The sequence below is a fragment of the Rousettus aegyptiacus genome, unplaced genomic scaffold (assembly GCF_014176215.1).
Source record: "Rousettus aegyptiacus isolate mRouAeg1 unplaced genomic scaffold, mRouAeg1.p scaffold_m13_p_14, whole genome shotgun sequence".
In the NCBI taxonomy this organism is placed as follows: domain Eukaryota; kingdom Metazoa; phylum Chordata; class Mammalia; order Chiroptera; family Pteropodidae; genus Rousettus; species Rousettus aegyptiacus.
The window spans coordinates 46,860,591-46,882,105 of NW_023416289.1; the positions used below are offsets into that span (position 1 = coordinate 46,860,591).

General features: G+C 48.1%; 2 protein-coding genes and 1 pseudogene across 3 annotated transcripts; 2 read left to right on the plus strand and 1 right to left on the minus strand.

Moving 5' to 3' along the window:
- Positions 1 to 1,247: 1,247 nt before the first annotated feature.
- Positions 1,248 to 6,369, plus strand: SIGLECL1 (SIGLEC family like 1). Of its 2 annotated transcripts, XM_016125767.2 has the most exons (5): positions 1,248 to 1,360; positions 2,604 to 2,885; positions 3,026 to 3,131; positions 4,239 to 4,374; positions 5,590 to 6,369. In XM_016125767.2, exons 1-5 carry the CDS (start codon positions 1,336 to 1,338, stop codon positions 5,602 to 5,604), a joined length of 564 nt encoding a protein of 187 aa, XP_015981253.2. In that variant the 5' UTR covers positions 1,248 to 1,335; the 3' UTR covers positions 5,605 to 6,369. The 2 variants fall into 2 exon arrangements, with proteins under 2 accessions (XP_015981253.2, XP_015981252.2); XM_016125766.2 differs by lacking the exon at positions 5,590 to 6,369 and having other exon boundaries at positions 4,239 to 4,607.
- A 4,119-nt stretch (positions 6,370 to 10,488) lies between these two features.
- LOC118611494 (sialic acid-binding Ig-like lectin 11) lies at positions 10,489 to 20,419 on the plus strand. Its single transcript, XM_036232710.1, has 8 exons — positions 10,489 to 10,558; positions 12,120 to 12,470; positions 13,178 to 13,426; positions 13,760 to 14,041; positions 14,184 to 14,286; positions 18,964 to 19,072; positions 19,207 to 19,385; positions 20,290 to 20,419. Exons 1-8 carry the CDS (start codon positions 10,534 to 10,536, stop codon positions 20,417 to 20,419), a joined length of 1,428 nt encoding a protein of 475 aa, XP_036088603.1. The 5' UTR covers positions 10,489 to 10,533.
- Positions 14,792 to 14,910, minus strand: LOC118611637 (annotated as a pseudogene).
- Positions 20,420 to 21,515: the final 1,096 nt, after the last annotated feature.

Genomic DNA, 21,515 nt, shown 5'->3' on the forward strand with positions numbered 1-21,515 from the left:
TCCTTTGTACCCCCCTTCCCCAGATACATCTCCTACTCAAACCTAGAGATAACTGCTACAATCCCTTAACTAATATTATCTCTAATAGCTAAAGAGAAAGTAACAAGGAAGAAGGAAAGAACAATATCAGGAAAGAAAAACTTTCCCAGGAGTCCCCAGCTCACTTCCACTAAAATGATGTCACATGTCCCACTCCTGTTAACTCCATAGGAAGCTAGACAAAGTCATCCTTTAGCTTGCAAAATTTCACCCTAAACAAAGTTGAGTTTTTTTGTAATGAAGAACGGAATAGGTAACTGTTGGTGTCTGGCACCTACACAGAAACAAATAACTCTATTATGAGGAACTTTTTAATTATTTCCCTGGAAAAGAACAAACAATTTGATTATTCTGGAAAGGAAGAGATTACTCACTTCTGACTGGGTAGGGCAATCAGGAAAGGCTTCATGTAGGAAGTGGCATTGAACTTAGCTTTGAAATGGAAATAGGATCTGAGTGTGGGCAGAGGGAGTTGCAAAAGAAAAGGTTGTGAGAAGGGGACATCCCTAAGTGTTGCAAGAGTTGTGTTTAGGGTGAGATTTGGAAAGGGTAATATTTCCATCTGGCATTAAAAATATTGGAAAAAGCACAGGGTATAAGGCAAGAGTGAGGCAAAATTGTGAAGACCCTCATCAAAGCAAGGAAGTTTGGAACTTTTTCTATCAGCAGTAGAAATCACTATCTATTTTTATTCCCCCAAAGGTCCATTAAATCTGTCCTGTTCATCCTCACAGCCCATGCACTAACTCAAGTGCATCATTCATTCCAGACCACCACCCCAGTCTTCCCTGGCCACCTAGCATGCAGTTGGTTCCCCTCCAGGCCATTTCTCCCATGGACCCCAAAGGGATATTCTGAACACCCAGACCTGATGTTTTCCCTCCGTGGTACGCACCCCTCCCATGGATCCCCATTAGCTTTGAGAGAGAACCCAAGGGACCTGGTAATAGAGTCCCTCCAAGGGGGCTGGACCAGGAGTGAAAGACTAGGGGTGAGAGAAGAAAAGAAACCTAGCAACGGGGCTTCACAGCAAACCAGTGAATGCCACCCTGTCCCTAGATGCTCTTGAGCATCTCATCCTATGTAATTTCTGCTTCTCAGAGTGGACAGGCTTTTAGGATGACCAAAGGGATAGAAGCCTCTGACTTGCTAAAAATACTCTCTGCTCTCCCTGCCCCTACATCCTCTTTCAGTTACTCATTATCTCAGCACCTTCTAGAACACACGGTTCTGATGTTGAAACCAGCTGCAGTGAAGGCCCTGGGCCTCTGCTGTCCCTGAGAACTACTGCTGCAGATGGTGCTGCCACGGCAAGGTCTGGGTAAGTGGAAGGGAAAGCGGTGCTGGTGGTGTCTGAGGAAGCTGGGGGCTCTGGGGGAATGAAGAAAGCGAACACGGGGGTGTAGGGTACCAAATAACCAAATACAGATCAAATGTCTGTGGATCAGATTCTGGCAGGATTGGGGGTATCTGGGGCAAATAGAGGATTGGGCCAGGGAGTGGATTTGGGGGGTTAGGGTGAGCGCTCAGTCAGGGTGGTCTGAAGATATGAGAGCACAAGGAGCCGTTTCAGATATCACTGGCAGGATGCTGGGGGCTCCAACTGTAGTCAGTTTTTCAGTCTGTTGGCATACTTTCCCAGATGGAAAAAAATAATCTAGAGGACAGCAGTGGAAGAGAGGCTGTGCATCACCCATCACCCCCTGCAAATTCCTCATTCTCCCAAGTGACCCAGAGGAAAAGTCACAAGATCCAGGGTTACCGTTTAGGGAGAAATTACCCCTTTCTTCTAGTAACCTCAACCGACTCAAATGAAAAAGTATGCAAAAATACAAAGGACCGATTCCTCCTTACTAATCCATGATATTCTCCAGGTGGATAGCACATCCGACCTAGTCTGTGAAGAGTGAGGCAGCTTCAAATGTCCTTACCCAGAAAATGTCATAGCAATCTTTACTTCTGATGAATGCTCAAGCAAAATCCACTTGGGATTGGGGAGAAGATCTAAAAAGGCATTCTGTTTATTGAATGGATAATTCTTTACCATGCACTGAGCTAGGAACACTGCAAACCTCGGGACATGCGTCCTCACAGCAGTGATAGTATGATACAGGTTCAGCGAATATCCCTACTTTCCAGACTAGGAAAGAGGCAAAAGAGGAGAAATGATTTGCCTAACAGCATCTAGAAGTAAGTGATGAAGAGAGACAATGATCACAGATGTAGCTGGGAAGGGGCAGGGCCTAAGGGGGCCAATAGGGATGGGAGAAAAAGAGTGAAGGTAGGAGCCGAGGCTGGGAAGTCTAGCCTGCTGAGTAGAAAAGGGACGATGGGCAGTGTAGAGCCCCAGAAAATTCCATTTTAGAAGGTCACGTGTTCAGGTTCAGGCCAGATGAGAAGAGAGGATGAAGGAGAGAAGTGGTCTATGAGGCCTAGTTCTTCTGGGCTCCCAGAACGTCTTTTCAGAACTCCTTGTGAATCAGTAATAAGGAGGAGGCTGGGTCCTGGAGGAAGCAGAGAAGGGAAGTCACAACACCTTGCCTCCTGGCCTTTCCTCCACATAGCACCTGCCAGGCTGATCGACTCCTTTTGCTCCTTGGAGAAGATACTGCGGTGCACCTGCTGTTTCAATGGGATCCCCACACCCTCCGTGCGGTGGTGGATAGAAGGTGATATCGTGGGTGTGGACAGCCCAGATGACAGCTACCAAGTGACTTCCACCATCCTTGGCCCCTGGATCAACAGCACCATCAGCCTGACCCAGCAGCCAGAAATAGGCACACACCTCCTCTGTGAGGGAAAGAACCACCATGGAAACCATTTGCTGAGCATCGTGCTGATGTCAAGTAAGGATGGAGGGGGCCCAACTACTGGATGAAGAAGAGCGGGGTGGGAACAGTCTCTGGGGCCAGGGGAGGAAGCAGAGCTCCAGCTACAATCCCCAGAAGGGAGGAGGGAGCTTTTCTCATATGCCCTGTACTTCCAGATAAGGGTTCTTGGGATAAGGAGGCATTCATCAGAGGGCTCTTCCAGGGCTTCCTCTACGGCGCCATTGCAGTTACCCTGCTCTTCCTCTTCCTCATCCCATTCATGTAAGTACTGGGGTCAAAATTCATCTGTAAGCCCCTCTCAGAGCCTGCTACTTGCCAGGCCCTGTCTGTGGTGCTGGTATGGGGTGGGCAGAGACAGGACCACTGCCCCGAGGAGCTCAGGGTCTGGCAAGGGAAAGAGGCAGCAGACATCGTCACCACAGTCCAGAGCCATCAGAACTGTACTGAGCCACAAACATGCCCAAGGAACAGGAGCTTTCAGAAAATTTCATAAGGGAGAAAGCAAAGAAAGACGTGGGAGCCCTGGAGAAGGCAGCAGAGTTCCCAGAGTACAGTCCGAAGTGGACCTGGGGGCTGAGCACTAATTTGTTTGGTGGGAAGTAGCATATGCAGACCCCAGGGACACATTTGAGGAATTTCTAGTGTCTTTGTGCAGTGTCAGTAGCACTGAGAGTAACCAATAATGGCTAAAAGCGAAGGTGAAAAACGTCCTTGGTGTCGGTTCATAAAGACTCTCGAAATTTGGCTAAACCTACTAAATAGAAGCATAGAGTGAGAAAGGCAGAGTTGCCAGAGGTCAGGGCAGAGAGGCAGTCAGGCAGGGGAGCCTTTGGCCAGTCCAGATGTCTTGGGCTTAATCCTCAGTTAGGAGCCATGGAATTGTGCCAAGCTGAGAAGGAAAGCATGAACTTGGGGTAGAACACCGACTAGAGAGGGAGGGCCAGGTAGCCTGGGGCCTACGCCAAGCCTGAGACAGGGCAAGTGATGAGAGGCAGTCAGAACATGGGACTTGGGAGTGACTGGCTTATCAGGGGTAAAAAAGAAGAGGAGCAGGTGGCAGGGCTAACTGGGGAGCTCTTTTCAAAGTATAGTCTTCAATTGGACTTAAAGGCCATCAGAATCCTTTAGAGTTTGCAAAGCCCTTTCATAGCTGGCTTCATCTGAATCCCACAGCTTGATAAGCAAGGCGTCTCCATCGTACAGAATATGAAACCAGTTCCCAGAGGGTCATGTGGCTCACCCTCTATAACACAGCAAGCTGGCAATGCCACTGAGGCTCTAAAGCAGAAGTTCTGATCAAGCCAGAGCCCACTTGGGGGTACTGGGGGGTTGGAGAGCTGGAACTGATCTGAAGGGTCATTTCCTTAGAGTGAAATATATCAGAATGATGCAGGCGAATGAAATTGCAACGATCAAAGAGGAAAGGGGCCCTGAAGTCAAAGAATGCCAAGAATCTGAGATGTCTTTGAAGAAGCCTATAGTCACCCCATCTTCTGAGAGCCAGGTATTGGTGGGTTCTCATTGTGTCTGGAATATAGTCTCAAGATAAAGATACCAAACCCCAAAAGGAGAGGCACACACACTGTTTAAGGGAGTTGACATCCTCAATCCTAGGGTGTCTAGAATGCCAGAACATGCTTGAAGGTCACCTTATAGAGCAGTGGTCCCCAACCTTTGTGGCACCAGGGACCAGTGGTCCTATGAGAATCTAACACCTGAGGATCTGAGGTGGAGCTGAGGCGGTGATGCTGGCGCTGGGGAGCAGCTGCAAATACAGAAGAAGCTTCTCTTGCTCACCTCCTGCTGTGTGGCCTAGTTCCTAACGGGCCATGGACTGGTACCAGGGTTGGAGACCCCTGTTACAGATGATGAGCCTAAAGCCCAGGGTGGGAAAGAAGGATGAAAATTAAGAGAAACAAAGGGTGATTAGAATTAGTAGTACACGTACACACATACTCGACGAGTCCCTACTGAGAAGAGTCGAGAGAACCTCTCACAGTGGTTATAGCACCAGAGTAGAAATCGCAGAGCTTGGTCTCTGAGTGTTTGGCAGGCTGTGGGTCAGCATAGTCTGTAGGTACCACAGGCCCATGTCAACCCGAAGTGCTGGGATTCCAGGCTCAGCCCAGGTTACCCCTTTAATTTATCCTCCATGCCATATCCTCAGCAGGGTTTGGAAGGAACAGTGCCTGAGGTTGCTGGGTCTCACCGTTATTCACCACTGACAGTTCTCTAGGGCCAGAAGTGCCCTAGTGCTGTCCTTATACCTTACTCTAAAAGATCATGTCCCTTTGTGGGTAAACCATGCACCTGTTATATTCCACGAATATGTCCTAATATCCATGTGCAAAATGCTGAGATCTCAGATCCTACCCTCACAGAGCAGCCAGGCTGATAGGGAAGGTACCCTCACAGCAACAGGGCTGGTGGGGGGTTCTGGTTTCCCAGAGGAGGGAGGCATTGAACCTACCTGCAGAAGCAGGCAGAACTTCCCAGGGGAGTCTGGGGAACAGTTGGGTGGCTACTGGTGCTGGAAATGCACAGAGAGGACCAGTGGGAGAAAGGGTTGCAGACCCCAACCAGGAGATTGTGAGAAAAGATGAAGCCATTGCCTTCATTCAGTGCTCGATGGAAAGGACAGAATTCTGTGCTTTTCAGATTTGGATACCTCACCTTTAAGCCTGTTACAACATCCTTCTTTCTTTGCTCTGCCCTGCAGAACCCATTACCCTAAAGTTCCAGGAAAAGCAAGATAAACTGGAGCTGACAAACCCTGTGAAAGCAACAGTCACACTTGGAGCTGCATTATCCCTGGAATTACAGGACTTCACAGAATGCTTAGAGACTCCAGAAACCAGGAGTCTGTAACAAACTTAAAGCCCTTGAGTCTCCTCAGCTCACAAAGCCCTCGCAAGCACCACAACCCACCCTTCATACTGGTTCTCCGTTGAATATGGTTACTCTTGGACTTGATCTTAGAACCTTTTAAATCAAACTATGATCTGTTGTTTGGGTTAACCAGAAGAAATATGCCCCTCCTGGGATAGTGTCAAACAAAGGAAAAAAAGTTGAGACTATAAAATAGGTCCACCAATAAGTAGCTTTTGACCCCCTGCTGTGTGCCCAGGACCTGGCATCACCAATGGATTGAATTCCAACTTCGATGCTTAGTGGTTTTGTGTGTCAGTTAAGACTATTTGCCTCCCCCCTCCCCCATGCACACACACTTTGAACTTTAGTATCCTCACCTGAGGTGTACCTGGGTGGAGAATGAGTGAAAGGTGGTGTCCAGAGATGTAGGTGGAAAAAAGACACAAAGATGAGCCCTGAATGCCAAGATAAGGCACTGGAGCTTTATCTGGTAGGACCTTATCCCAACTCCCTTAAAATGTAAGTTCCATGAGAACAAGGATCTTGTCTGCATTTTTTTTTCTACCTGTATCACCAGCACTTAGAATGGTGCCTAAAATATAATAAGCTCTCAAAAATGTTTGTTGATTAATTGGATGGATGGATGGATGGATGGATGGATGGATGGATGGTTGGATGGGTGGATTATAAACTGCTGGAAGATTTGAGGCAAAGAACTGGAATGACCAGATACATAGTGAAAGATCATTCTAGGAATAGTTATTGTAAGATGTATTTAGAAGAGGTAAGGCTGGAGGCAAAGAGCATAGTTAGGAGGTTATTGGAATATTTCTTGGCCAGGCTGAAAAGTAGGCATACAAGGAATGAGAATGGGATTCTGGCATGAGACTGGACCATGGTTGTGTATTATTTCCCTCAGAATGGATGATAGCCTCCCTTCTGGAGCCAGATATGGTGATTTTTCAGTACTCGGAAAAAGAATCGTCTCTTCCCTGGGGCATTATTTGTGGGTAAATCCAGTGGTTCTCCATTCAATATGGTGATAGGTGATCTTGTACTCAGAGTAGATGTTTATGCATTCAGATCCACACATTTCACAGAAAGATGAACATCTACCTTGTGCTGGATAATGGAGCAGACAGGCCAGGTACTGCCACTGCCTCTGTGGAGCTCGTGGTCTACACAGGTACACCGACAAGGAAGAAATAAACAAAATTATCGCTTAAAATGTCAAGTGCCAGGAAGAAAAAGGACGTAATACTGTGATAAAGTATAAGGGACCAGGGGAGGAACCTGGTTTGGACTAGAAAGACAGAAATCCTTTTTGAGAAAAGGACATTTGTGCTGAGACCTAACGAATTTTGAGGAGCCAGCCAGGGAACAGCAGATTCTAGTCTCAGAGATGGAGAGGTTTGGTGAGTTCAAGAGCCCAGAGAGACAGGGTGAGTGGCGCAGACTAAGGAGTGGGCTCCCAAGGGGACAGACCTTTCAGGGCCCCAGGGGTTCTGGGGAGAAGTTGAACTTTTATCTTCACTCGTGGAGGGTAATTTCTTCATGTGCTTTGTAATCTTGGAAAGTGTGGGCTCCTATTCACCAGAATCTTGTGCACAGAGGTTTTGAGTTGGAGATAGAAGTAAGTGTCTCTAATAGGTCCGGGGTTTGCTTCCATGGAAGAAACAAATTCTCTACTAGGGAGAAGTTGACAAGGATGGGGAGAGAGAGGGTGGTAGGTTTGGGAAAGGAGATGAGAGTGAGAAAAAGGATGGGACTGGATTAGGAATAGGTCAGGAATGGGTTGTCATGAAAATGGAGAACTGGGTCTTCCTCGTGTGTCTTGTTTTGTTCCCGATAGGGGCCTTGGTCGCAGGACAGGAAACAAGGGATACGGAGGTGCCTTCTGATGATAGGCCCTGAGGCTCGCGCAGTTGGCATTTCGTTCCTCGATCAATGGCTTCCAAACGGCCATCCCCTGCTTTCTCACAAGTACTGGGTTGAGAAAGTAGTGTTGTTTAATGGCTGATTAGCTTGCAAGCTCTAGAACCACCTGCTCAAGACAGACTATTCTCCGGAGGGCTTGTGGGGGGGAGGGGTGGGCATCCCTGTTAGAGCCTAGGGTGCCCAGTGGTGGCTGTTGTTCCGGAGTAGCTCAGGCACAGGAGGTCCACGGGGATCTCCGCAGCCCCACCCCGCCCCAGCCCCTCCCAAGGACATCATCGGGTCCTGACTGCCTCTGGACGGACCCGCGCGTGCCCAGTGGTGCGCTGGTGAGCGTTCTCCAGAGCGGGTTTATGCGCGTGACCTCCGGCTGTTGGGGCGTGGGTGAAGCTCGGGGGTTCTTTGGCCTAAGGAACTGGTTGTAAGACAGCTGATCGGTTAGCCTTCCTCAGCCTCTGTCTCTGCTTGCTGAGTCCGTTGATAGTCGCGTGCAGTTTTTCTGCGTGTCATCGAGTCATCCCGCCCATGGTGGGGCATGGCATCAGCGCAGCAGTTCGTCCTCGGGAAAGTGAGTTCGCCAGTTGGTGCTCAGAACACGTAAGTCAGACAGTCAACCCCTTGCCGCACTTGGCAAAAGTCCACGGCGACGTTGTTTTCAAGGAAATAGCCAGATGGAGACGTGTGTCGAGAAAGGTCCAAGCTGGAACTCTTGGAACCTGAACCCCAAAGGAGGAGGCGACTCGGGGAAGGGAAATGAGCAGTTAGAGGGAGGGGGAAGAGGTTGCCGTGGAGTAGTTCATAAACGGGGCGCAGCCTGGAGAAGGGAAGAGCGCAGAATCGTGAAGTCTGAAGGATCGTCACATCCCAGGCAATAAAACCCTCTCGCGTTACACAGGAGGGAAATCACAGCGAGACAGAGGGCGTGGTTATCCCATGTTTGCCAGATGGCTGCTCCACTTCCAGTGACATCTGCATTCCAGGGGAGCGGAAGAAGGAGAAGACGGTAACAAGGAGAAAGTAGTGGTGCCAGTATCAGAAAAGTAGAATTCCCCGCACATAGCCTCATCCGTTTGGTATTTTAAATAGACAAGTCTCAAAATATTTTCCTAATGATAAGTCCCGCGGAGTCCAAGGTCCCCAAATCATACACGTGGGGAAAGAGAAGGGTGCAGTCCCACAGATAGGCTTACAATTTAGTAAAACAGAGCTGTCACTTACAATGTTATTGTTACTAGCGCAAGAAATTATCAAATAATACAATCGGTCGCAATTCCATTTTATTTGAATACCATTCTCATAAGATGTGTATTTCTAATATCTTTGGAGTCTCTTAAGGCCATGTTATTTAAGCTGTTTTTTGTTTGTTTGTTTATTTGTTTGTTTTAGGGAGAATTTATATTAACAATGGAACAAGTCAGCATGAATATTCATAAAAACCATTGCAGAGGAGAAGATAAATTATATTCTTATAAACATTCTCAGTTTTGCACAATATTAAATCAGTTCCTTGAGCGCTTTTAAAACACAGAACAATATATTCTGATTTATAGCTGCAGGGGAAGAGAACATCTTCAATACTTTCTGAGAGTTGTTTATTATAAAAATTTGTTTAGATTGGGCTGGGGAATTTTATTAGCTAGCATTATATACCAAAGCTGGCCAGGGAAGGGGGTAGTTGGGGAGACCTTCAGAGCTCAATTGTGATGACGAAAGAAAAAAAAATGGCATAAAGGCTGAGTAGGCTTTTATTTGCTGATAACAATTTAATAGCATTTATCTTGTACTTGGCTCAGTGACCAGGACTGTCACATGGCCACCTCTAAATATAGAAAGGCAGGGAAATAGAGGGTTGCTTTTTCAAAAACTAGGGACTTGATTACCTGAACAAATTTGAAATAATGAGACACAGGAGGGTGTATATCATGTAGGCAACTCTCGGGGTCAGTCTGAGATATTGTCATAAAAGGTATAGACAGATAGGAGTGCTGAAGGGAGTCCAAGGAAGGAGGCTATCTAACTTTTACCAGAGGGAAGTTCCGTTTGACCTGGACTTGGGTAGAGTGATAGGATTCAAATGTGGGCAGAGGAGAGAGGCAGAAGGATGCCACGAAAAGGGGAGTGGCCCAAGTAAACATGCAGAGGTAGGAATATATGGAGTATGTGTGAGAAGAGTACCTTTTTCTCTGTTGCGTGCAAATAATTGTAGGGGTATAGGGAAGGAAGTGGTGGAAATAGGGCAAGTGTGGGCAAAATCAGGAAAAGCTTTGAATATAAGACAAGGGAATTTAGAATTTATCCTGTCATAGAAATGTCTTATTGCTCAAATATCTCTTAGATCTATCCCCTGTTCTCCATCCACTGTGCCATCTGAGACCATGTCATCTTCTGAACTCTTGCTTCCTCCTCAGTGCAGACTCAGAAGGACCCGTGTAATGCCTAAACTGCTTCCCTTGGTTTCATACCTTCCCATGATTCCTCTGACTTTCCATTGATGCGGAAGAGAGCTCAACCTCCTCAGTCTGGCATTTAAGGCCCTTTAAAGGAGGAAGAGGCTGAGCGAAGACTATAGGAGAGAGAAAGAAGCAGACATGATGTCAGGGCTCCATGGAGAGTCATGGGGATGCTCCTCTGTTCCCGAAACTCCTACTTCAGAAGATAACAAACTTTAAGGGCAATGGAAGAGACAATAGCCCCCAGTTAGCAGTGAGTTTATTTCTATCCCCATCCATGTCTCTTACTGCCGCCCCTGTCCTTATTCATTCCAGATCCTTCCCTCTAGGACGTACAGATCTGAGGTCAGAGTTGGCAGCAGCATAGGTCCTGGCCCTTTCCTGTCCTTGACGTCCTATTGGTGCCAATGGTACTACCAGTGTTATGGTTGGGTAAGTGGAATGGGAGGGCAGGGTGGAAGGTACCTGAGGAAGCCAAGAATGGGCTGTGGGGGGTGTGAGTAGGGGCGGAAGATAGGCAAGGCCTGCGGTAAGGTAAAATGGTGAGGACCTAAAGAATTAGATACTTGATAAATAATACGTAATAAACAAGTTCCGGGCGTACATTCTGTGACTGGCGTTGTGACCCACCATGCATCCCATTTCATCTACCCAACAGCCACCTTAGGAATATTCTTCAAATTTCACAGAAGAGAAAGCAGGCTTTGGGAGATTAAGCACCTTGCCCAAAGCCACTTGAAATTCTGCTAGGGGCTCCTAGTTCCAATTTAGTGCTACACCCTTGCCGCTCTAGAACTTAAATGATAAATGTATCTACATCTGCTCCCTCAATATCTTGTGTGGGCGATGTTGTTAAGTAACATCTTAGAAAACATAAACAGCAGGCAGCCCAGAACCAAGTGTGTCAAGATCCACAGATGAGATATCTTGGAGTACCAGACTTTACGTGTGGAAAGCTGAGGTCCAGGCCAGATGCTGTCACTCCTTTCTCTGTAACATGAGACAGGACTCTTAATCTCTCTGAACCTCAGTTTCCCCATCTATCTAGTAGACTAGTAATAAAACCATTATGAGAATGGCTTAAGCTGATTTCTGTGAAGGTGTTTGGAAATCTGTAAACACTTACACAGGTGGTATATTACTAGAAGTGGTCTCAGGAACCATGAAGTTCACCAGTATGTTTGTTTCGTACTTGGGAGAGTTGTCATCTAGGAAATGGAGAAGGAAGAGGAAGGAGTAATTGTTCAGTAAGCGCCAACAGCTAAGTTGCAACCTGCAACTATTATCGCAGGGTACCATGCGCTGTGGAGTTAATCTCTTTGATTCTCACCACTGCGGCTTTGGTATTATTGTACTCTTCAGATTGAGAAACTGAGATTCAGAGATGAGGTAACATGGCCAATACCACCAGATGCAGTTACTACCAACAACAAAGACAACAAAAAGCTCAGCAGACTGGATTCAGTTGGTGCAGTTTAGGAGTCCCCAAGACCACCCTCATGTTCCACAAAAAAGACTCACAGAACTCAGCAGAGATTAAAATCAGCAGAGGGAAGAGACAATAAGGCAGGGTCTAGGAGAGACCAAGCCCAAGCTTCCAGTTGTGTCTCCCAGAGGAGTTGTGTGGACAGTGCCTGCTCCTCCCAGCAACAATGTGTGGCAACACTCACAATATTACCAGTCTGGGAAACTCTCCAAGCCTTGGTGTCCAGGGTTTTTATTGGGAATCTGGTCCTGTAGGCATGACTGGCCACCCCCATGGCTGACCTTAGTCTACAGCCCTTCCAGGGGTCAAGCTGATACTGTGTGGCCCCATCGCAGGTAAACCAAAAACACTCTTATCAGGCAGGACATTCCAAGGGCTTAGAAGTTCCCTACCAGGAGCTGGAAAATGGCCAGACCTTTTTAGAGTAAGGTTGATCCTTTAATGCACCATTGGGATACTGGGAGACACGAGGTGAGTCTGGTTCTCATCTTGAATCCTCTCCCACAGGGTTGCTTTCTCATGTTTTGATGGAAGTCACGAAGATACCTGTGGAAGAGGGCCTGTGCACTGCAGTCCCCTGCAAATTAGAATTTTCCAAAGACTCTCCAAGTAATTCAATGATCATAGGCTACTGGCTCAATAAAAATATCAGCTTCCCTATAGCTATAAACCAACCCAGTGTTACCAGAGATAACAACACAGATGGAAGATTCCACATTATTTGGAATCTTGAAGAACAAGACTGCACCCTGCTGATCCACAATGTACTCAAAAAGGACAACATGACATACTTATCCTATGCAGAACCAGGAAAACAAAAGAGTGCTTTACTGAAGAATATCACACTCTCCATGTCAGGTGACATTCAATCTCATGCAGTGGGGAGTTTGGAAAGAAGGAACTCCAGAAGGGATTCTGATAATTGTGTAGTTTTACCATACTGGGTACTGGGCTTTACAGAACTTAGTGATTCCATTTTTGCAACAATAATACAAAGAGATGGGTACGATTGATAACTTTATTTTTCTGCCTAGAAATGGCAAAAAGAGAGGCAATGATGTGCCTAGCAGCAACATCAAGCCAGGAAGAGATGGATGCGTAAATGATCCCAGATCAGCTGGGAAGGAATGGGGCCAATGGGGAGAGTTGGATTGGGAGGGAGGAGGCAGAATAAGAGCTGGCCCTAGGAAGTGTAGTCTGGGGGACAGAAAAGGGATCAAAGGTTGCATACGTCCTTAGAAAAGTCACGCACCAGGCTTCAGGTTCGTTCAGGTTCTGCCATCTTCAGATCTCTTCAGTTGGCTCACCTAAATAATGGAGTATGCCGCTTCCATTCAGAGAAGGGAAATATACTTATGAAGAGCCATTCAGCAATAGCAATCCAGAGTCCATGTGGTTGGATGAGTAGAGGAGGGGTACCAAATGAGATGAGTGGGGATGCACTTCATAACCTGGAAACACGGTCCATCAGTGAAGTGTCCATGAGGGTTCCTTGTCCCCAAATTTGGATCCAATCCATCTTCCTCCTTCAGGTCTGACCCAGAAACCAGAGCTCTACATCCGAGAGAGCCTTGTGGCTGGGAAGCCTGTGACTTTGACCTGTACCATCAGAGGTCCCTGCATGGAAACCAAAGTCCTCTTCCTGTCCTGGAAAGGGCCTACCATGTCCTTCAACACAGACGGCTCCAGCAACTCCTCCTCTTCCTCGGTGCTGCACTTCACCCCAAAGCCTGAGGACCGTGACACCACCCTCCAATGCCGTTTGAACTCCCTACCTAGCTTGACCAGAAGTAACAACAGCTTCCTTGTGATCTGTGAGTGCTGGTGAGCAAGGGGAGATCTGGGGTCTGGGAGAAATGATAAGCCCAAGAGAAAGATTTGAGTCCTTGTAGGAAGGTGGGAGGTCATCTTTGGAGCAGCCACATGTTACCTGGCTTCTAGGGCTGAAGGGTCAGCTGATCCTGAGTCTGAGACAGATCAGGAGAGAGAGGAAAGGGGAACTGCTCTGAATCCCAGCTCCTCTGAGCTTTCAGAAAGTCTTTTTGAAGCTCCTTGTGACTCATGAACAAAGAGAAGGCTGGGTCCTGGAGGAAGTGTGGAACCAAAGTCAGGATGCCTTGCTGACTCCTAACCCTCCCTCTCCACAGCACCTCCCGTTCTGTTCTATTCCTCTTGTTCCTTTGGGAAAATTCTACGGTGCAACTGTTCCTTCTATGGAATTCCCACTCCCACTGTGCGGTGGTTTATGAAAGGCATTCCTGTGAATGCGAACAACATGGATAACATCCTCCAGGTGACTTCCTCCGTAAAGGTCCCCTGGAACAATAGCACCATCAGTCTCTTGGGGAAGCCAGAAATAGTCATGAGCCTCCGCTGTGAGGGGAAGAACCGATATGGAATCCACGCCTCAAGCTTCTTCCTTATACCAGGTAATATACAGGGGGTCTCGTGACTGGGCTAGAACAACACCTAGGGACCAAGATGGGGATGAGCACAGGTACAAAGGAAAGGGTAGTAGCTCAGACTTTGCAGCCTTAGGAGAAAAAACACTCTCACTGCCTCTGATTTCAGATAAGAGTTCAATTTCCAGAATGTTCGTGAAAGGTCTGGTCCAGGGCATTGTGTATGGATTCGCTGCATCATCACTCTTCTTCTTCTTCCTTGTCCTCTTTGCGTGAGTATCAAGTTAAAGTTCTTTAGCATGCTTTTCTCAAAGCCTACTACATTTATTTATGTTCTTTCTGTCTTTCCTTAAAATTCTTCCATTTTATTCTGCTTTTTCTACTCTCTTATATCATTAAATTGCAGCTATTCTTCTTTTCCAATATTTGATTTTTAAGGCTATAAATTTCCCTCTAAGCATAACTTTAGCTGCATTTCACAAAATTTTAATATAAAATATTGTTATTTAGTTAAAATGTTTCTAATTTTCATTGATTTTTTGATCCACAGGCTTTTTTAAATGCATCCATATTTTCTAATAACATTTTTTTAATTTCTAGCTTAAATCCAGTAAGTTCAGAGAATATACTACGTATAATTTCAATTTCATATCTTCTTTGTGGTATAATTTTTGTTTAGTATTTTTTTTTAGGTGAGGCAACCCTTGGTTGACCTCACAGATCGCAAGGACCTTGTCAGCTTACAATCCCTTATTTTTTTACTTTTTAAATTGTTTACGACTACAGCACCTGGTCTTCCTAGATGATCTCCCATCCAAGTACTAACCAAGCCCGACCCTGCTTAGCTTCTGAGACCAGACGGGATCGGGCTTGTTCATGGTGGCATGGCTGTAGACTTGTTTAGTTTTTATAAATATTCTGTGTGGGCTTGAAAATAGTGTGTATTCTACACCTGTTGAATTCAGTGTTCCACATATATGTAGCCTTTAAATCAAGTTCATTAATCATGTTGTTTAAATTTTCTCTAGCTGTACTGTTACTTCTGCTTGGTTCCTTTCTCTACACTTAATCTCCCATCCCTGTCCCTTCTCTTATCTGGCTCATGTTAACTCATCATGTGGGACTCCTGCTCACAGCTCTTTCATCATGTGCTCCAGGAAACCTCCCCTGGTACTTGGGTTGGGTGTCTTTGCAGGGCACCCGTAACCGTCTAGTTCTGGGGTATTGGCACTAATGCTTTCACTCTGATGTGACTAAGCATGGATATATTTTTTTATTTGCTGTTATTTATATAATTTTTGGCCTCTTTAATTGGTGTTTTAGTCTTTTACCAATTCTGAGAAATTCACCATTGTTTCTTCAGATATTACCTCCACCCTTCTCTTTCACTGTGAGGTTCTCACTAACAACTTGTAAAACTTTCTTTCAATCCTTTTTTCTCTTACCCTGTAGTCCTATATTTTCCAGGGATATAGACAAGTAAACAAGTGCTAGGTTAGAGGTCTGTATAAGAAAGATACAACAGGAACCCAACCCCTTCAGTATCTCCATCCTTTGGTAGGGGTGGAGTACCGGTACTGTCTAGAAACTCTTCAACTTATCCCTGGTCAGCCTTCCCTGACATGATACTCTGTCAGTATTATAAATGTTTCTCTCCTTCCCACAGCTCTCTCATGTCCTCCCCCTCTCACTCTAAGCAATAAGGTTTACTTACCTCACAGGAAAAAAGCAACTCCCAACACCTACGAAGTTATCACCATTGGTGCTAATGATTCACTCCTTGCCTTTTTCAAAGAAAGAGGTGTCCCTTTTCTTGTCTGAGGTTAGCCCCACCTCCTGTGCTTGGGAATACATCTCCTCCACACTCCAGGAATCATCCCTTCTGTCTCTTAAATTTTCAATCATTCTTTCTTTACTGGGTCTTTCTCAGAAGGATATAAAAATGCCCAAATCTCTCCCGCCTGAGTCCCATAAACTCCCTCTATGTACCATCCAATATTTTATTTTGAGAGAATAGCTTACACCCACTTCCTGATTCTCATCACTTTTACATTCTTCAATCTACTGCAGTCTGCTCTCCAGCACCATGCCACCAAAATGGCACTTTCTAAAGCAACCAGTTATCTTTATTCTCAAAAGCCAATGGCAGATGTTCTGTGTTTCTCTTGTTCATCTTGAAGTGGCATTTATGATTCAGGGGGGTGGGATGAGGCCCTCCTGCCAAGTGTCTCCTTTTCACAGTGAAGGAGTATGGCAAGGCCACCTGCTAAAAGGGATTGTGTAGGAGCAGGGATGAGGGGTAGGGAATTTAAAAAGAGAGTGATGATGGTGCTGTGGGTGGCTGGAATGGCCACTGAGAAGAATGAACGGGGTCTGGACAAGGACAAGAAAAGCAATTGGTAAGCAGCAGCGAGGGTCCAGTGGTGACTGTTAATGGCCCCAAATGTCATTTGTGTGCAATGCCTCCTTCTAGAAGTGGTCATTGGAAGAGAAAGAGTAGGTAACAACATCGATTTAGGTTGGGATCTGTACAGAGTGCCATGAAAGGGCGATGATGTGGGAGATGAAGGAGGCATGGAGGCTGGAGGGAGAGAGAGCACTTTAGGTGGATAGCCATTTGTACGCAGTGGGGTGGGGAAGGAAGGAAAAGATACCGAGATAGTTACTAGAGAGTGCGATGTCTTGGAACTGAAGCTTCCACCTGCAAGATCAAAGAACAGGAACACAGTATTGGAATGAGAGCACCAGAAAGCTGGGTAGAATAGAAGAACTAGACAGATCATGAAGTATTGGGATTTAAATTTTCAGAGGTGGAGAAGTTTGAGGGGATAATGGACCTTTGGTAGTTAAGGAAGACAAGTTGCATTAGTCAGGACTCTCAATTGTGGCAGCAAGAGCTGAACTCCACAAGATCAAAAAAAAAGAGAACGGTTTTGGTTACCTGTTGCTTTGTCACTACTCCCTAAACTTAGTGACTTTAAGCAATGATCATTTTAGTATATCTCACAGTTTCATGGCTGAAGGTTTTGGGTCAGGTCCAGCTGGATGATTCCTCTGCTTCCTGTGGCATCCATTGATGTCACTTGATAGTATTCGGCTCGCAGCTAGGCTGAGATGGAGAGTCCTAGTGCCTTTGCTCACATACCCGACATTTTGATGGGGACAACCACCTGCTGGGCTCAGCTGGGTCCTTCTCTCTTTCCCTGTAGCCTTTCATTTCTGTGATGCAGAAGTGGCCAGTCCTCTTTAAGGCTTGGCAAGGAATCGACAGAGCATTCTTTCCACCATTTTCTGTTAGAGCAAGTCACAGGCTAGCTGAGGTTTAAGAAGAGAAGAAAGGCCCTACCTCTCCACAAGAGGAGTGCCAAAACTTCGTGGCCATCTTTAATCTGCCACAGGAATATATCGACCAAGTGTTAAGTCTCAGACTCAAACAACAGATTTATCTTCTCACAGTTCTGGAGGCTGGAAGTCCAAGGTCCCCTTCACACAGTGATTCCTCTGTGACACATGACTCTGGTGTCTCTCTTCTTACAAGGACATCAGTCATATTGGATTAACAGCTTCTGTTTAACTTAATCACCTCTTCGAAGGGCCCCATCAGCAAGTACAGTCAACCCCTGAACTATGCGGGTTTGAACTGTGTGGGTCCACTTGTACCGGATTTTTGATTGACCCACGCAATACAAACCTGCATTGCTTAAGGGTCAACCGTACAGTCACATGGGTTAGGCCCACCCATATGACCTCATTTAACCTTAATTACCTCTTCAAAGGCCTTCTCTCCAAATGTTGTCACATTCAGAGGTACTAGGTATTGGAACTTCAACACGAGAATTTTAGGGAAAGGGCACAGTTCAGCCTATAACGTAGTGTCTATGACTGGATCCAGGCACATGAATGATTTTTATTCTGTCCGCATCCTCAGCTTTGCCTCTTTCATGTTGAGGCCCTGATCCTCAAGAGAACCTCTGGAGGTTCTCTCCACCCAGCGGGCCTGATGGCCTGCAGCCCCAAGTTCACAGACTCCCCCATCTTAGCAACTTTAGCTGAAAGAAAACTTGTCTTGCTCTTGGTGATGTACCAATCACAGAGGTAACTCTGATTGTCCTTGCTTGAGTCACAAGCCCATTCTGGACCAAGGGCCATGTCCAGTTGGACGAGTTTTTTGAGGCGGCAACCCTGAGTCTGCCCTGTCCATTCCCATTGAAACCACGAGAAAAGCTCCCATCTATGCTTCCTCTTCATCCCTTCCACCCCCTGACCGACCCTGGTGTTTCCCCACGTGGCCCTGTGTGGCGTGGCTGCCCTGTCTTCCAGGAACTTTGAGTGACAAGCTACCTTTTCAACGGCAGTTGTCTTCTGATCTGTTGGCTTCACCAGAGCCAAATACAAACAAAATCCCAGGCGCGGTTTAAAATAGCGCCGGAAGAGCTAGACTGGGCAAAGCAAGGGGACCAGGCCGCAGGCCTGGGATTGCCAGGGCAGAGAGAAGGCGGACTGGCCATGTAATCAGTAGTAGTCCTGCATGACAGAACGTTGCCCAGCTGTAAAGACAGACAAGTTCTCTGTGTGCTGCTGTGCACAAATATGCCAGAAATATTAAGAGAAAGAAGCAAGGTATATATATAGTCCAGAAATAAAAATTGTATACTTATGGAGATGTCAGAGGGTTGGGAGAGAAGCAGAGGAAAGGCACAGTCATGACGGGCCACAGGGCTGGAGGGCTGGGGCTTCGTCCTAGAGCACTGGGGAGCTGTGGGACCATGGCGAGCCAGGGAAGAGGCTGGGAACAGGGTCCATGCCATGGGAGTAGGTATTTGTGCCCCTGTTCCACTGCCGGAAGGGAGGGCTGGTCACAGCCCACGAGTGGGAGGAGACTTGGTCTTCTGGGCTCCAGCACAGGGCCCCTTCTGAGCATGGGGCTGAGCACAGGCTCGTTACCTTAGAAGGAAGGTGCTTAAATGGTGGAAGAAGAGGCAAATCCGCAAGGACGAAGAGGCCCTGATCAAGAGACAAGAGCAGCTGGAGGAGCAAAAAACCTTCAGGGATACCGGAGTGGGTCCAGCAGTCTAAGTTGAAGGTCAGAGCCCGGGCCGCACACACGCGCTGCACGGCAGACGCCACCAGGGGGCACTCATGAGAAACAGAGACTCCCGGGCCCCCCAGGACCCTCCAACCCAAACCCCCAGGGAACAGTGTCCATGTGCTGCGAGCAAGCTCCCCATCTTGTGGCACAGAGGGCCAGGGCCCGGCCAGATGACCTCTGCCCGGCTCTTCAGGCTGAGCGCCCCGTCCAGCCCCAGCCCCAGCCCCTGCCCTACAGAGCCTACCCAGCCACCAGCAGCCCCTGTCCTGCCAGGAGAGGGCGGTAAGTGCCAGGAAGGGGCTCTGGCAGTCTGTTCAGGATGCTGTCACAATGCACTACAGACTGGCGGCTTAAACAGCAGGAATGTATTTTTTCACGATTCTGGAGGCTGACAGTCTTGAGATCAAGGTGTGGTCGGCAGGGCTAGTTGCTCCTGAGACCTCTCTCCCTGGCTTGTAGGCAGCCGTCTTCTCCCCGTGTCCTCACGTGGTCCTCCCTCTGTGTGTGCCTGTGTCCTCATCTCCCCTTCTTACAAAGACTCCAGTCCTACTGGATCAGGGCCCTCCCTAGTGACGTCATTTTACCTTAATTATCTCTTCCAAGGTCTATCTGCAAACACAGTCACATTCTGAGGTCCTACGAGTTAGAGCTTCAGTATATGAATGGGGAGGGGGACACAGTTCAGCCCATAGCAGAGGGTGCAGGAGCTGGTTGGATCCCTGCATTTGTGGGAGACCCAGAGAGGGGAAGGGACTTGCCACAGGCAGAGGAACGCCAGCATCTGCTTCTCCCACAGTCTAGGGCTCGAGAGAAAAGACCGTGGACACTCAAACCACAGGACAGATGATGACAAACGTGTGGCTTGCAGGCGTGGCGACCCACCGGCCCAGTGAGACACGCGGGATCCCTCTCACCTCCGCCCCGCCCCCCGCCCCAGGCTTCCATGCGACCTGCGTCTTGTCAGCCTCCGCCAGGGCCACAGTGGCTGCCTGCCCTCGGGCACACGTGACACACGGAGGGCCCTGGAGGGAGGCGGCCCCAGGAAACGAACTGCTGCCATCAGAAGCCACAGGGCCACTGTGAGCCCAGAGCGACAGCGACCCTCCCATAGCCTCAGCACCCCGCAGATAGAGGACGAAAGGGGCTGAGACGCTGAAGAAACCCCCCAGGCTTCTCTCCACCGCAGGGCTGCCGAGGCCCCCGAGGCCCTGTTCTCCGCACTTGGGGAAACTGAGGTTCGCAGCAAGATCACCCGCTCAAGATTCCTAACCGCAGGTCCCCGGTCCCTGTCCTTGGTCAACCCCTCCCGACCTTAACAGACTCTAGTGTGGCGGATGCAAATTCGGGACTGCTCTGGCCCGGTGCGTAACACAGCGAGTGCAGCCGCCCCGCCTGCAGGGGGCGCCAGGCAGCAGCTAACTCCACTCCCACTCCTTTCCCTCCGCCTCCCAGCAGGGGCCAGGTCTCTGTGGCCAGATCTACTGACTGCCCCACCCCCCACCCCCAGGAGAGTCCAGGGCTTCAGATTTCAGGGTGAAATAGCTGGATTTGAACTTGTCACTAATCGAAACCATGATTTTAGAAAGCAGTATGGGTCCAAGGAAAGCCTCTCATTTGCAGACCTGATCAGAAGCACAGGTACGGAAGGGACACCTGTCCACGAAGCCATGTCCTGCCAAGGGGAGATGTCTGTGTCCCCAATGCGACCCCCTTGTCAAGTGGAAATGGAATCCCCAGAATCCAAGCGGAGGCTGGGGGTGGGTGGCTGCAGAAGTTTCCTGGCTGGAGAAGGGATGTTCCAGGTGACTCAGGCCCCAGAAACCCTGCCCTGGCCTTGCTTACATTCTGGAAGTGGGGAGAGTGTGTGTGTGTGAGGGGGGAATGATTAAAAATAAGTGAACACATAAAATAAGGAAATGGTAAAGCACTGGAGAAAATACAGGTGTGACATGCTGTGTGTGTGTGTGGGGGGGGGGTTACTGGCAGAAGGCGCACTACAGAGTCTCCCTAAAGGATGAGAAAGGGTGTGTGCGGAGCTGCTGAGAAAAGCCTGCCAGCTGAGGGGACAGCAAGTGTCAAGGCCCCAAGGCTCGATGGGGCACAGACAGAAGGGCAGAGCAGCTAGGGCCGAGTCAGTGCTGCGAGGCGGTGGCCTGGGCTAGCTCCTGTGTCCAGGGGGTGTTGACCTAAGGTGGAGGCAAAGGCGGAGGCCCAGAGACCAGAGCAGGAGACAGTGGCAGCTCAGAGCAGAGGGTAGCTGGGAGAGGGCAGAGCAGGACCTGTGCAGGAGGCAGAGCCAGCAGCCTCTGCATGCAGATTGGATGTGGTGGACCGATGTGCTTTTGAGGTAAAGCAGCCCCGGTGGGGTGCCCTCCAGAATTCCTACTCCGGCTGCCCCAGACGTGGAGCAGG